Below are 15,815 nucleotides of genomic sequence, written 5' to 3'. Positions count from 1 at the left end.
CCCTATGTATCAATGGGAGCTGTAGCCTTCCTTTTGTCGTTGCATCTACACCCGTTTTGGCTGTTGATGTTCCCAGTGATGCCATTTTCCCCACCCTATTCCTCAATCGCCCTGTCCACTCATCATCCAGTGTTCTCATTGAACATGTACCATCCACCCCTTCACTTCCCCCACCCATTGCCATGCTCAACCTGTCGCTTTCTTCTAAATCGTCCCTTATATCACATAATAGTTCCTCTCTGTCCCCTATAGGCCTTTCTTCATTATCAATACCTCCCTCTCGTGTCCCTACTTCTATTATTCGTGTCGGTTCTTCCTCAATTCTGAACAGTATCTCACCTTTTTTCCACCCATCTTCAAGTGTTCTATTCTCACTCGGCGCTCTAGACGTGCGCCCTGATCTTGCTGCATTAAGTGCTTTTTGTTCACATATGTCTTTTATCCTCGCGAGCTCATCTTTCGCTATTGAGAGTCTTGATTGTAAATCATCTGTTAGCTTTTCTATGTCCACCCTTTGTGTACATGCCTGGGCTCGCTCCCTTGTACTTTCATATGGCGGGGGTGCCGTTGGCCGGTGGGGTGTAGTAGTTGTCAGGGGAGGAGGGACATAAGTGGGGTCACTGTACCCTTCTGCGGGCACAGGCTTGTTTAATATCGGGTACAAGCTTATTACCTCTACTTGTGGCTCTACATTTGACGATTCTTTACCATCTTTCTGTATCATCAGTGGATTGTCAGTGGTGGAGGGTAGGTCAGGATTTAATGCTGGTGCTTTAGGCGGTGGTATCTCTTCAAATAACCTCCAGAGATCTAATATTTCCCTCCTATTGTGCAACTGCTTCCCCTTGTATTTCAAACAAATGCATGTGGCCACCATATCCAGAACACTTTTGTCAAATGACCCTCCCTCGGGCCATATCTGGGGTAACCCTTCTCCCTTCAGCTCTGTTATCCACTGGTCATGATATTTCTTAATTCACTCCGCGTACCCTGGTAGGTTCTTACAGATATGTGATAAGGGTGTTTCGGCCCCCATCTTTGTGTTTTCCTAGTACTTGTCTATCTCTGTGTGTCCACAATTACAATGTAAACCTATTACCAATATGGGTGTCGTCTTCTACTTCACATTCAATAATGGGCTCCTTTGTGCTCTTCCCCCTGCCTGCGCAATGCAAAACTGGCTGTACACAGTCTCTATGTTATTCTCTTGGGGGGGGGGCACATACAAGAGCAAACCATCAGTGATTTTGACAATATTAACCCGGAAATCAAACAGGTACCCACTCACTTCACCTTGTCATTTTTGTCTTCAAGAAGCTTTATCCGGCCACACTTACCATGACCATTCAATTACCATACATTTATAACCATTTTACACACCCACAGCACCAAATTGTCTTCCGACGCATACGAGGTGCACACACCTCTCTGTAACACTCTATTCACAATTCAAGCTGCCCTCCCTTTCCTCCCTAGCCGGCTGTCCCTGTCCGTCTTATTCAGATATATGGATGCGCATATATATATATTGGTCTGCTCTTCCCTCTTGTAGTAGGACTCTCTCTCTCTTTTACTTCCTCCCTAACATTTTGTACTGATCTCACTTTTAATTTCCCCCAACCCTAAAGAAAAGAATAGAAAGAAGAAATAGCAGTCACTAATATATTCTCTGTGTCCCCCTTTGCCAGACACTTTTATCTTATTATCCTCTTCTTCATATATTCCCAGTACTAGTCAAGATAGCACTATGCGGCGCCGCCTTCCACCCCCTTTCGGAGCTAGGTTCCCGTCACTCTTATCTCTTATTCACCTCTTAATCCTAATGGCCATATGCAAAGAAAAAGCAAAGAAAGTTTAGGATGATCCTTAGTAGATCTACGTACCCCCCTTTTCTACCCCTCTTCGTTCTCTGTCCTAAATTTCTTTCAATACTCACGTGCCCGTCTTGAACTGATAGTCTCCAAAACTGGGTCCGTCCAGGCAGTGTTGCCGTCCGCTCAACAGTCAGCCCCGGCTCCGGCGAGCGGTACTCAAAGGGGATTTTTCAACCGGGATCCCGTACCCTCTCTCTATTGAGTGCGCACTTCTTAGTGTACCGGTCGCCGTTGGCGGGCAGCCTCCCAGAGCCGGCGCACCGTGTGTATCCCTTTTCGACCGGAGATTCTCGTGCCAAAAGGGGACAGTAATGTTAGGTTGGGAAAAAATAATAATAATAATAATCACGCTTTCGGGGTCACCACTGAAGGCAAGCGTCCCCAACCAGCACGATCCTCCCCGCAATGAGAGACAATGACGGACTCTCCCAAGTCGGGAATAAATCCAAGACAGAGTGCGGGTGAGCTTAAGTGGGAGTTTATCAATCAGAATAGGGCATGCAAAGAACTCTGCAAACTCCGAGAGCGCTCTGTCTGACAATAGCAAAGACAGGCGTATATATTTACAAAAAACGTCATAAGAACCTACATACTAGAGGGGGCACAAGTTCGATGGGATTGGGTGGCGATGACTAACTATAGGTGCTGCTGTGATGTGGTTGGCTTTGGCTGGAGGACGTCACTGGTCAGCCTCGTGGGTTGGGCTGGGCCTGGCAGGTTGGCTGAGTTCATCCGGGCGGTGTTGTTGTGCCATCGCGGCCAGTGTCAGAGATGAATGTCTTTTCCTGACTTATTTGCCCTAGGCCATGCACACCGCAGTCATTCAGTCATTGCAATATTATCTTCTTTAGTAAATCTTCCAATAGGTTATTCTACAGGTTAATGCAACACAGGAGGAATGCACCTTGTGAGGGGTCTGATGGTCATTCGTCAGGGCATGGTTACCAGTGTCCTGTTGACCGGAGCCATAGGTTGAGGGGCTAAGATTCAGGGCATGGGACGGCGGTACATGCCTTCCTGTCTTGTTAGATGTGGTTATGAATGTGCCGCTGTGTGTTGCCACAGTATTGGGTGTCCTGATTGCACAGGGCCATAAGTCTAAGATGATCCGGTGGGTTGTGGGGTTTACGAGGTGGCGCCTTTGGAACTGTGTGTTTAGGCAGAGGTTTACTGCTGTGCTGTAAATAATGCAGGTGGCGGGCCGTGGCCTTGGGTGCTGCAGAGGGGGCTACAAATCTTTGAAGCGGCTCCAGTCTGGTTGGGGGAGGTGGAGCAGCGCGGCGCGGGCCTCTGCTCTCATGTTTGGCAGTCTTTGCAGGGTGGGAGGGGGAATGGCCTTGCACATATTCACAAAGGTATCTTCCTTGTGTGTTGCCGGCTTTTAGAGGTGAAAACATCACAATCATTTAAACACTTTATAATATTTGTTTGAATACATTTCAACTTTGCTGGATGTGTCTCGATTATATCCAGTCTGAGCACCTTATTCGTACACTATGTTTTAACAATTACAGTATTTAGTTATATGCATATACATTTGCAGTAAGTGAGGTAGTAGTGAGGTTGGTGGAGTACATAGAAAATGACCCGCCACCGTACGTGACGGTGGTGGCACATAAGGGGCTTAGACATACACGCATGACAAGTGCATTCTCGGACATCCTTCACATGAGCCCTCTGTATGGTTACATTCGTCTTCTTGTGTACTCTAGCAGCATTAGTTCAGTCATGGCGCGGGACCGCGGGGTGTACGGTTTTCAATGATACATATAGAGAATAATCCCCCGGAATGCTTTTATCATTTGCACACCCCTGCAGGGGTGTGGTCCTTCATTGCTGGTGTCATGTAAACATGCGTTTCTTACAATAATTACACAATTTTACAGGTTTCTTTAGTAGAAGTAGTTTTATGGAAAGGATACACGTATTACACGTAGTTTTTGACATTCGTATTTGGGTATTTTTCTGCTTTCATCGGATGACCATTCTACAGTTCTCCCCATCACCCTGGCCTCGCTGACCGGGTCATGCTGGGAGCAGTGATACACTGTGGACGGTGAAATGTTACAGTGTTAGTATCTTATGCTAGCTCATGTCCGTTTTGTTCGTGGGAACGGGCTCACAGCGGATCTGCCAGGGTGCTGCGGCGACAGGGATAATTGAAACTCACCGAGGGTGGGGGCCGCACTACAGTGCGCTGAGCTCACACCATCTTTGATAGACAAAATGGATTCTGGGCCTAGCTAAATTCAATACGTGTGGGCAATGTCTTCAGCAGGTGAACCCTCCACCACCTGGGCCCGGGTGGTCTGAGGGGACGCCCAATGAGCCATGGCCCTCACCTGGGGAGGGGATGTAGGCAAGCGGGGGGTCTTTTGGACCACTCCTCCCCTACACTAGGAACATCTATGCCGCCTGACGTCTCGCTCCCCTGCCTGCCATCTTACCCCGACCAACCCTGTTTTTTTATCCACCCCCCCTCCCGTTTTCACTTACCTGTTAGCTGCGGCGGCAAGTCCAGCTGGCGCCTCTGCTGCTGCCCCCGTCCCCGCCCTGGCCACCATGGACCTTGTTATGGGGACCTCACTTCACTCGGGCCCTCAACTTGGACGGCGAGCCGTTACCCACATGGTGGGCCTACCACCTAAGGGCATATCGCCTGAATCTGTCAAGTCACTATAGAATAACCCTGTGCTTAGATAATGGTGATAATTATATTATTCAGTACTATCAATCTTACCAGTTGGCTATTAAATATCTTTGTCCAACAAGACCAATCCCTACCTGAAGGGGATACATCAAAAAATACAAGTATCAAACACTTGTTGAATTGGATAGGTACATCAGTAAACTAATGGATATTTGAGAGGAACTTAAATTAGAAAACAGTGGTGATGTTACTGCTAGAATACAACTCTTAATTTATTATTTAACCTTCAAAGGATATCATTTTAAATCATAAATAGTAACCTTGGGCACCATGTGTTTCACATCATTGTGCTACAAATATGAGAAGTAATATGTAAGCATCTTCTGTGCATTATAATACTTCTATATTAATCTTATGGATTAATTGAAGTATAAAGAAACAGTCGCAGGAAAATAAAGAAAGAAAAAGAGAAATTCATAAAAAATAAAATTAATTAACCAAATACATTTAGAAATAAACTAAAGACCTAGTATTAAATGTACAAATATTATTAACTATCATAATATGTTCATGATGTCCATATTACCATTGCTAATGTTACCTTTTAACTGGTATCCGAAAGTTGTGTATTTATCATTTCAGTTGGTCAACATCACATCATATTGGTAAATACTGTCTCTGGTAATTGATTTTATTTTGGTTTCCTCTTGTCATACAAACCTGAAAATAAACTTTGTATGAGTTATAAATGCCTCTCATGTAGAATGCTTATTTGTATGAATATTTTAAACATTGGTATTTTAATTTTGATACTCTGTCAAAGTATTTTATACCAAGTATCAAGAAGAGATTGTCTACAACTCACTCATGGCTCTTGTATGTGTTTTTCAATATGTTTTGTTTTTCTTTCGTTTTGTTGTACTTCTTTTCTCATACTTTATTTTCTACAAATGGGAAGGGTAAGGGAATTAATGTTGTAGTTGGCTTTAAAGAAATGGTTAGATCATGGTAATTGTGATTAAACAAATTTTGCATACTCCAAAAGCCAAGTCAAAGGTGTAGAAGCGATAACATATATTTAAGGGAGGCTTTTAAACATATAGAAGAGATGCAACATGTAGACTGCATGGTTGATAGCATCCTTGTAAGAGAAGGACGCCATAATTGGGATGATTAATAACAGATATGTGCTGTCCATAACATAGAACATGGACTAATTTAAATTGTCAGAAATTTCTAGTCTTGCCTACCACCATTTAGGACTAGTTTTGTATGTGTAGTTTACAAATTAATACATAACCTGCATTATCTGCAAATCCTTATATCATTCTGAATATTATAGTGTCTTGTAACACTAATTTGGACATTTTTTAGATGATACACCAAACAATAAACTAGTCATTGAGAGGCATTCGCCCACAAAACCTATTATATTACTCAATTTCAATTACATGGTAGAAAATCTAATTTGTCTTGTGACATGTAAAGGTGAATAATGCCACATCAAATGCTCAGTACTATTCTTTGCTGCATCTAAATTCAAGTTAGTAATCATATTCTTATTTAAAACATATATTTGTTCTGGTTGTATTAGCTCAATTACACATCATTGTCTGTAAATTAATTCACCAGCTAAAATAAAAACACATTCTGTAACTTACTCAAAATATATTCAATGTGTGAATTTGTCTGTATGAATTACTAAACATATATATTTGCATGTTGTCACTAGTATCCATCCTGTTTTATTAGCTCATTACTTAATATCTATTTAACACCTTTAGAAATACTTATTCAATTCAGATTAGGTAGAATTAAAATTCAAATCCTTCCTGAACTCACACACATTTCTCCTTCCCCTACAATGTGTTTTGACCCCTCTTATTCAATTGAAATTGCTCTTCTTCATGTAACTAATGCCCTGCTTGCCACTTGTCACTCTAAACTTCCTCCCATTATGATCCTCCTCACCCTTTACCCAGACTTTCATACTGTTGATAACTCAATTCTTCTTTCTTCACTTACCTCGCATTGGTCTATCTGGCTCTGCTTTACAGTGGATCCACCTTATCTTTCAGACCGCACTTATTGGGCCTCATTACGAGGTAGGTGGATGGCTACCCCCTTACTGCATTCCGGGTCCGGGCTGGCAAAATAGGGACTTACCGGGTCATTCCAAACTTGGATGACCCGGTAAATCCCCATTCCGAAAACCATTCCCCATTCCCATTTGAGCCCCCGTACGGCTTAATCGGAATGGGGATGGAGCTAATAACGGTACCGCAATTTGCGGTACCGTTATTAGCTCTGAAGTCGCTTAGCGGGTCCCGTCCATAACACCTGGTAAAACCAGGCGTTGAAGGAGGGACCCACTAAGGGAACTTGTAGTAGGGCGATAAGGGATTACCATCACCGGTCTCCTTAACGGTGCCGGTATCCCTTACCGCCCTACTCGTAATGAGGCCCAATGTCTCTTCGGCTGGGCACATTTCTCCTTCTCAATATCTTTACGGTGTCTCTCAAGGCTCAGTTTTAGGCCTTTTTGTATTTTCTAGTCATGCCATTTCTTGTTCTGCTCTTCTCTCATCAAAATACTCACCTTGTCACTTGCTTTGCTGACGATACTCAAGATACCCGTTCTCTTCACTCTTCTATCACTGAGAGTCTCTTACCCAGCCAACATTGCATGTCCTCTCACTACCTCTTCCTTAACCCACCCCAATAAGACTGAGGTTTAATTTTTCCTGACTAATCCTACTCCTGTCCCTCCACCTGCTTTTCCCTTCCTTTCATCCTCCCTCTACTTTTCCTCCTCAGCTTGCAAAATCTGTAACTTTTGACTCTTCACTTTTCTTTCCCTCCCACATCTCAATCACTGCTCGCACCTGTTGCTTTTTTCTTTTTAATATTTGTTGGGCCAGTCCATATCTATCATTACATGTCACTAGACTTCTTATTACATCCTTTTTATTTCTTGTATCAAATACTGCTCCGCTTTCCTTCTTGGACTCGCTGTTTATCATCTTACCCCTCTTCAGTCAGCATATAACTCTCAGCAAGGAAAACGGCAAGAAATAGAAATAGGACGGATTGCCTAATCAAACAGCCCAGAATAGAACACAAGGACAAAATGACATGTGTCACTACCTTCTCACCTGTAAGCAACGCCCTCAGAAAAACAATTCTCGTGAACTGGCATCTGCTACAGACGGATGGCTTTGCACCAATGATGCCACGCTTCGCCTTTAAAAGAAGTAGAAACATCAAAGAACGTAAAGACTGGAGGGGGGTGTCTGTACTTCTGCTCTCTATAGGGTAGAGGAGAGGCACAGAAGACCCCAGCCAAGATTCTCTATTATGGTAGCAATGGACGAGCAATCAAGGCCTAGCTTCTGAGGAGGTGATGCAGGCTGGTTCTTAAGTACAGTGTAGTCCCCAAGCCCCCGCAAAGGAATGTCCACACACTGTATTACTGAAAACACAGTCTTTATATAATTAATATTCAGAGGTATGTACACGATCACAATAACGCACTTTGTACTCGGAAATCAACAATGATAAATATATACATTTATTAAGAGGTACCACCAATGTTATCAAATCTCATTAAAGTGCATCAACTGTACGGTTAAAATGTCACACAGATCAATATTGTGGAAACCATCCAATAGAGAGAGGAGGGAAAGCAAGATGGTTGACACAGTTGGCAGAATACTGGCCCCGTTACCTAGACACAGTTCTGTGTGGAGATGCCCCCACCTGGGCAATCTGTAAAATAAAGATATATAGCACAAGCCCAGTCCATATATTGTTCAATAGCCTTGTTTCCTCCTATTAAGGTTTCACCCCCCCAATGTACCTGGTGGAGTAGAGTTCTTCGAAGACGCGTCGATGGATCCTTCTTGAGTGACTCCCTTTAAAGCAGGAGCCACGGATCGTCGAGAGGCGTTAAAGATTGTGAACTTGTCGTCGATGGAGGCGATGAGAAGTTCAAGGGTGCCGAGACCACGACGTTGATCCAGGAGGTGCACGTCGGTGACGTCCTGCGAGGATGAGGTGTGCGGGGCACCTCGGCGATTGACTCTTCAGGACCGCAAAGAGTTTCAGAAGAACTATCGCCCAACAAGGGCGTCGAGTCGTTGAAGTCTTTGTGGCCTTCAGGTGGCGGGAAACCCACCAGCGGATTTTCCTCGGCTCGTTGGTCGTCCTCGACTTTCTCCGGTGGGACAAAGCGGTCGACGTTGCGGACAAGGGAGTCCTTTGATTCAAATGCTCTTAGGCAAAGGAGGGGGCGGCTCCGGTTGTCGCAGGCATGGCGTCAAGTGGTCCCCACGGCTGGGCAACACAACTTCGACTGGCCTCCAGCGGTTACACAAACCTGCGAACCCTGGTCAACGGCAATGGACTTCGACAGCGGAGAAGTCCGGGTGCTTTGCTTTGTTCTCCTCAGTGGTCCCGTCTCGGGTCGGCAGCCTTTCCAGGGTCTGACTTCCAGGGAGCTTTGGCGACAGTTAGCAGTGCTCGATGGTCCCTCGGAGCACGGGAAGAGGGCGCCTTACCAGGTCCTCTCTCGGATCAGTCCTTGACGAGTTCGGCAGCTTTCAGATCAGGTCAAAGCAAATGCAACAGCAAGTCTTCGTCTTCCAGCTGGGCGTCGAGGATCAGCAGTTCCAGTTACTCTTAAAGTGTAGACACAGCTTCTGAACAATTTCCAGTGGTGAGAGGCCCCAGATATACTATCTTGTCTCTCATCCACACTGCTAGGTCACTCTCAGCAGCCAATCATACAGAAGGGCATTCATGTAGTCGGTCAGCCAATCAGGCACACAGTGCATTCAGGCCATCCTCCTCCCTCTCAGACACTCACAACAAGGAATGTGGATTGGGACAAGTACCCAGCCATTCAACACTACACACTGCATTCAGGCCAGTTTCGGGCAGGGCTGTCTCAGTCTTTGTCTCTCATACCAGAAACCAGACAGCCACAACAAGAAGTGCATATTGGTCACAAACTCCATTCAACCATGTCCCACCCACAGAACGTATCCACTACATACAGTCACTGGGAAGGCTCCAGTCAGTTTGGACTGGACTTCACAACAACACCATATATAGAACTTCCACCCAACAGCCAGTCAGGGGGAAGGGACAGAGTCAGGGCTTCCCAGGACTTTTGTAAAACAAGGTAATAGGTAATAGAAAGCAAGAGGCCACAGGGGCCATCTTGTTTTCCATCAGGAATCAACTGATTCCAATGGCAGGGCCGGGGTATCCCAAAATGGAGGATACTCAGTGCACCTGTCAAATTCAGCATGGAGCTGCCACCAGCCCATACCCTGCTCTGCGGGTCACCAACAGGTGTCCAAAAACATACACTAGGGGCACAGGGTTGTACCCCACACCCATGTTGCCGTAAGTGTATCCCATGGGTCTGTTCACAAAACCAAAAGAGAGAGAGCTGCACCGCCAGGAGTCCCACATGAACTCCTGTGCGGAAAATATGACAGAACACACGATAAAAAGGATACGGGGGCCCTGTCCCTCCGATGCATTTCCAGCATCACAGTACACACGTACCCAACAGAAAAATCCACAACCAATGCCCAAAATACCCTATGAAATCTACCTCCCGTGGTAGGACATTACCACTGTGGTAAATGCTCAGTATGCCACCTAACTCAAGATCAAAAAGAAATATCGCTCAATGGCACGGTATGGAAATACAAGACCTTCTCCAAGTGCCTTACAAAATGGAGCGTCTACTTAATCAGATGCCCGTGCAATCTATATTACATCGGTAAAAGCAAGCATGAAATCCGACAAAGGATATGTGAGCACAGGTCCTGCCTGAAAAACAAAATAGAGGACAAACCAATGGTAGCCCATTTTGTCAAAAAACAACAGAAACACACAGAACTGAGATGGTGTGTTATCCAAACCATTGAAGCGAATGCAAGAGGAGGTGACAGAGATCTAGCACTTAGGCAACTAGAGCAGAAATGGATACACCATTTGGATACAGTGAAAAATTGGTTGAATGTGGCCATAGAGTGGAATCTCTTTTTCTGAAACACCCCATTTTTGTCAGAAAATGACCAATAAATACCTCTATAGAACCCCCGTGTTTCTCTAAAACACTCTAAATTAGCCAAAAAATCGTTGAAAAATTTTGCACAATATGTAATGTACCTGTTTGACAATTGTATACATATGTGGCAGGTGATTTTTGTGATGTATCACAACATATGATGTAAATGATAATTGACAATACAACAAATGTATGATGATGTGGAAATATAACAGCAGTGGTGAAAAAATGTAAGAAGTTTATGTAGCATACTGTGATACCACACTGGGTTGTTACCATCTTTCACGTGACAACCAAGCGCACAGACAGTACTCAAATATATAAAAAGACACACCATGTCATCCCGTGCAGCAGGCACCAGCCCTGAACTCACACACATCACCCATGCCCGCGATAGAGACACTACTCCTTAATGACAGTGAGTAAACACACTACCAACTCGCGCACACGCGGCTGTAAGCAAGGCGTGCAAGAACAAGTGAAATAGTTCCTACGCATGTGCGTGACTGTGAACGCCGCCGACGTTGCAGCGAGCCACAGCTACGAGATGCGAAGGTAAGGAAACACAGCGACTTGAGAGCGGTCCCGCCGCCCGCACTGAACTAGTAGTAGAAGGAGCACTTTTCAACGTTAGTAAAGGCCCCTCACGGTGAGCACACAGTTAGCATATTGTGTAAGACCTACCCACTTGATGCCAAGCTTAGACACGTAATAGGCACTAAGGCTGAGCATGATATTTAAGTAGAAGTATCAACATGCCGGCACTGAAAATTACTCTCACAGCCTCAGGCAGCTTCAAACACGAATAACATAAGCGCAGTCCAGCGCTGTAGTCAACAGATATTTATTTATCTATCTTTTCAGACACTGAGCTGACTAGCACATCCTAGAAGCACAGGATTCAGCATATCCAGCGCACAGACGGCGCGGCAAGCAATGAACTCTCATCAGTTTCAACGCTAACCTGTCACACCGAACCACTACGACGCAGGTAGGAATATGTCCAAGCACACCAATACAGGATTTTCCCTGTAGAGATACACCCATCAATGACCTCTTATTTTACTCACGTATATTTTAGATGTCCCAACCAATGTGACAGACCAAGCCCACTGAATTTATCCTGAAGACGGCTCCAGATACAACAGTAACAGCTGAATGCCAGAAACACCATTCATGTGTCGGCCAGATAGATGTGTAGTCAACCAGACCACATTTTAAGTCACAATCGTTACTAACTCACACTATAAAACAGTGAAAGTAAAGAACCAATGTATCAGGTTGTTTACCAAGCCTTCAATGCTGAAAGTACCCACGATTATTTATGTTAAGCAAAAAGGGCTTTTGTCAATAGCAGTGTGATGCAACTTGTTTTAAATTCAAACACAAATAAATGTAATTGTTCTGCATACAGTTTGGGTGTTCTCATATGTGCAGATTAACCAACAGAGATCTGTAAATTTTGTGTGCTGGACCCATAACCGGCCAGTGTGAAACAGGTGGGGTAGCCTAGGTTCTTTTCTTTGTTTAACTAGACTTCTTATTACATCCTTTTTATTTCTTGTATCAAATACTGCTTCGCTTTCCTTCTTGGACTCGCTGTTTATCATCTTACCCCTCTTCAGTCAGCATATAACTCTGATATTAGCCTTATTTTTTCCCTTCCCCCTCGTTCTTCTATTACCTCTTTTCTCCCATCCATTTTCCCTTTGATTATTTAATTCTCTTTAATGTTCACACCATTGTTTAGAAATCCATCTATGTACTCCCTCTTATCCCTCTCTGTCGTTTCCTTCTACTCTCTCTTGTTCACTCTGGTCACAATCTGAATTTCTTATTACTGTTCCAAAACCCCCTTGTATTGCTTTTTTATTTTATTGTTTAAAGTGCTGGCCTAGCTCGAGCGCAGCAGAGTGCTGTACAGAGTATGGGCAGCCAGCATTTGGGCTGGCATCTTTTAAAAGTAGCTCAGTACTGTGAGTTGAGGTCTATGTGTCGGTATGTGTGTCCATTGAATTAGTCCTTGGTCAGATGTTGTTGAAAAAGACGTTTTTTGAGAGATTCGTGAAATTTGAGAATTTGAGAATTGTGGGGGCATTCCGAGGCAACAGAGGTATCGAGTTCTACAGGGTGGGTGCGTAACAAGAGAAGGATTCTTTGCAGGTCCTCTGTTTGTGGACGAGTTGTGATTCAAGCCAGTTGGTCAATTTGTTGAGAGGAGCATTTGCCATCAGATATGTGGAGTTTACCCACCAGATATCGCGTGGCACACACTACTCACTTCCGGGTTTTGCTAATTTTCTCTTTTAGCACCCAAACACTGGAACTCCCTTCCCTTTTTATCTGCTCCTCTCCTCATCATCTATTTCGTAATCCGCTTAAAGCTCACCTACTCTACGCTGTGAAATTAATTATTTAATTTTTTCATCTGTCTTCAGCCTATGTCATTATTTCTTTAGCAAAAAAGCGCTAAATAAATGTAAATAGGCAAATATAAATACAAATGGTGGCTGCTGGTTTCTGTTATGCGTTTTTCTTGCATTGGTGTTTTTTTTTACTAGTGACTTCATTAAGAGCTTGGTTTGGGGTACATTTTTTTACCACACTGCCAAATTCAAGTTTCAAAATTAAATTGATCTACACAAAACTATTACCAAATGCAATATCACTGCAAGTTGTATTAGTGCATGCCAAACATGCCATTTGCCCTTGGAGACCTATGGCCCTTCAAAATGGGGCATAACTGAAGGATCTGCATGACACGGAATCGTCTGGACTCTTCGTGTTACCGCATGCTTCGTGCATGCAGTAACGGTAAAAGAGTTTTGCAGCCTTACAAACGTGATGGCGCCAAAATCTTAATGAGGCACCCTGTGTGATCCCCTAAGATGAGGAGACCACATGCATAGTGATTATGAATAGAGCCGTATTACGTTTGCTTGCATTGCTCTGGATTTTAATGATTTTTTTCTGGTATTCTTCAATCAGTAATGCCTTTGAGATAGGCTTGACTTGCTCTGGGAAGGTAGTTCTTTCTGCTACTGTTGGGCCTGTGATACCACCTCTTCCCGTCATTCCCTCTCCTCCCCTGCAGCTCCCCATGACCTTTCACGGCCTTCTCCAGTTATTTGCACTGCCCTTTTATTCCATGCCAGCAAGGTGTGCACTATGTAAATCCCATGCATATGTGGATCAATGACTACTGTAAGTGCGTGCCTTATCATGTGTGTTCCTCCTGCAGGTTCGATTTGCAGCGGGGACACACTCATCCGCACCCTTCCCTTGAAATATGTTACTAATCACACCTGTTGCTTCAGCCAGGGGTGGACTGGCCTACAGGAAATTCTGGAGATTTCCCGCCATTCCTCTGCACCCTGGGCCTCTTTTGTGTGGTAACCTATTTTATTTCCACATTTTCTCATAGGGAAAGAGTTGGGATTGCGGAAAATGTGTAATATGGGGCCACTTTGAAAGTTATTTCCAGGGCCTCTTTTGGTTCCCAGTCCACCCATGGCTTCATATTTTGGAAGCAGGAGACAGCCATTGAGCAGTGATGCACAAAAAAATGTAATCGCATTTTTGTAAGAAATCAAATAAATAAAAGACAAGTAAAGAAGCATATACAATTTGTGGTCAACGCTACTTTTGCCTACGGTTGTCAAGCGGCTTATTCGGCAGGTACTGATAACGGCATTCCAGTGGCATCCCAGCTCTGAGTGCCCAAGCTCCCTTGGAAACAAGGGAAACGCGTGTATACCAAGCCACAAAACGGCATTGACCTGGAGAAAATGCTACTGTTGATTCGCTTATCTTAAGCACGCTTATCTTAAGCGCGTCCATAATGATTTACTGAATCGATATTTCCGGGTGACCCAGTGTGAAGGTCGTATTTCTTCACAAATTCGATTAATCATGTACCAAAGGTTGACCTGGTGGTACCCTACCCCAACTCCCCCCCGCCCACCCCATCTCTCTCCCGCTCCGCCTGCCCTGGCCTGTCATCTATAAAAGCGGAATGTGCGTCTAGGTTGATGCCAGTTCAGCGGAGACTTTCAGGATGTTGTTGTGCCTGCTCCTCACCGCATCCCTCGTCCAGGGCCACGCAGCATCCTCAGTGAGTATCACTTTTCGCTTTTAAAACAGACGTGCTTTATGGAAGAAGTAATCGGACGCGGTGAAAGGCGAGAGACATACATGAAATGCCTTTCAACAAATCCAAGAGATTTCTGGTAAAGGTGTGAGATTTAAAGGGCCCGATGCATTGAATTTCTTGCACGTTACAAAATGACTTTGCACTTCTGAAAAGCGACTTTGCACTGCCGACACAAACCCTGATTCATGGAGCAGTGCAAAGTGTATTTTTGCCGTGCAATGTGACTTTGCACGGCAAAAATACACATTGCACTGTTCTAGTAATCGTGTGTTTGTTGCCAGTGCAAAGCCACTTTGCAACGTGCAAAATATTCCATGAATCAGGCCCTCAGTATCCTTCCTGACCGGCTCCCTCTGAAATAGGGCTCTTAACCTAGATGTGGACAAGTTAGGTCATCAAGAGCCGCACACCACACCAGTCTTTCAGAATAACACCTAGCTATGTAAGTAGTTTGCATCCAGATCAACTATATTCAAATGTTTTCATGGGGATATCCGGAAAACATGGAGTGGATGTGTTTTTTGCGGGCCAAGCTTGAAGAGCCAGCCCACCTTAACACATAGGGGAATTTAATGCCCAAGGGGCCCATCCTTAGAAAGCTTACCCCGAAATCTCTCTCCTCACCACCCAGTCTCTTCTCGCACCTTGGTGTTTTCCTCGTCTTCACCTTCACTCATAAGTTTGGAATTTAAACCACATCCTGGAATCCGTCACCTTCTCGCTTGAATGTACTCAGTTGCCCAGTGCCACCTATTCTAGCTGTATAAAATAAGTATAAATAAGGACCAATTGGTCCTTCCAGTGGGGACATTTTGCTGTCTTCTCTAGATCTGCAGCCCCGCTTAGTTTACCACTGTAGGCCTATTATTCAGTACTTTTACTCCCAGTGTCAGACCTCTTCTTAAGTGCATTATTTTATAAGCATTTTATAACCAGTCCATTCAAAAAAGGAGCCTTCCGAGCCTCCTCCTACTTATCGCTTTCCACAATGTCTAGTTCAACGTCTGTTGAAAGTGCCTGCTTTTTTAGGCTGCGTATTTTCTTGAAGGA

At 44.4% G+C, this 15,815-nt stretch overlaps 1 protein-coding gene across 1 annotated transcript in view; it reads left to right on the top strand.

The window, feature by feature from the left end:
* Nucleotides 1-14,654: 14,654 nt before the first annotated feature.
* LOC138566765 (olfactomedin-4-like) overlaps nucleotides 14,655-15,815 on the top strand; it is a 133,641-nt gene continuing 132,480 nt past the window's right edge. Inside the window, exon 1 of the mRNA XM_069644410.1 lies at nucleotides 14,655-14,726. Within this exon, the coding sequence (XP_069500511.1) occupies nucleotides 14,670-14,726 (57 nt within the window). The 5' untranslated portion in view covers nucleotides 14,655-14,669. The remainder of the gene's footprint in view (nucleotides 14,727-15,815) is intronic.

This window comes from Ambystoma mexicanum, chromosome 2p, assembly GCF_040938575.1.
Source record: "Ambystoma mexicanum isolate Mex_15411 chromosome 2p, UKY_AmexF1_1, whole genome shotgun sequence".
Taxonomy (NCBI): domain Eukaryota; kingdom Metazoa; phylum Chordata; class Amphibia; order Caudata; family Ambystomatidae; genus Ambystoma; species Ambystoma mexicanum.
This window is presented reverse-complemented; position numbering and strand designations above follow the sequence as displayed.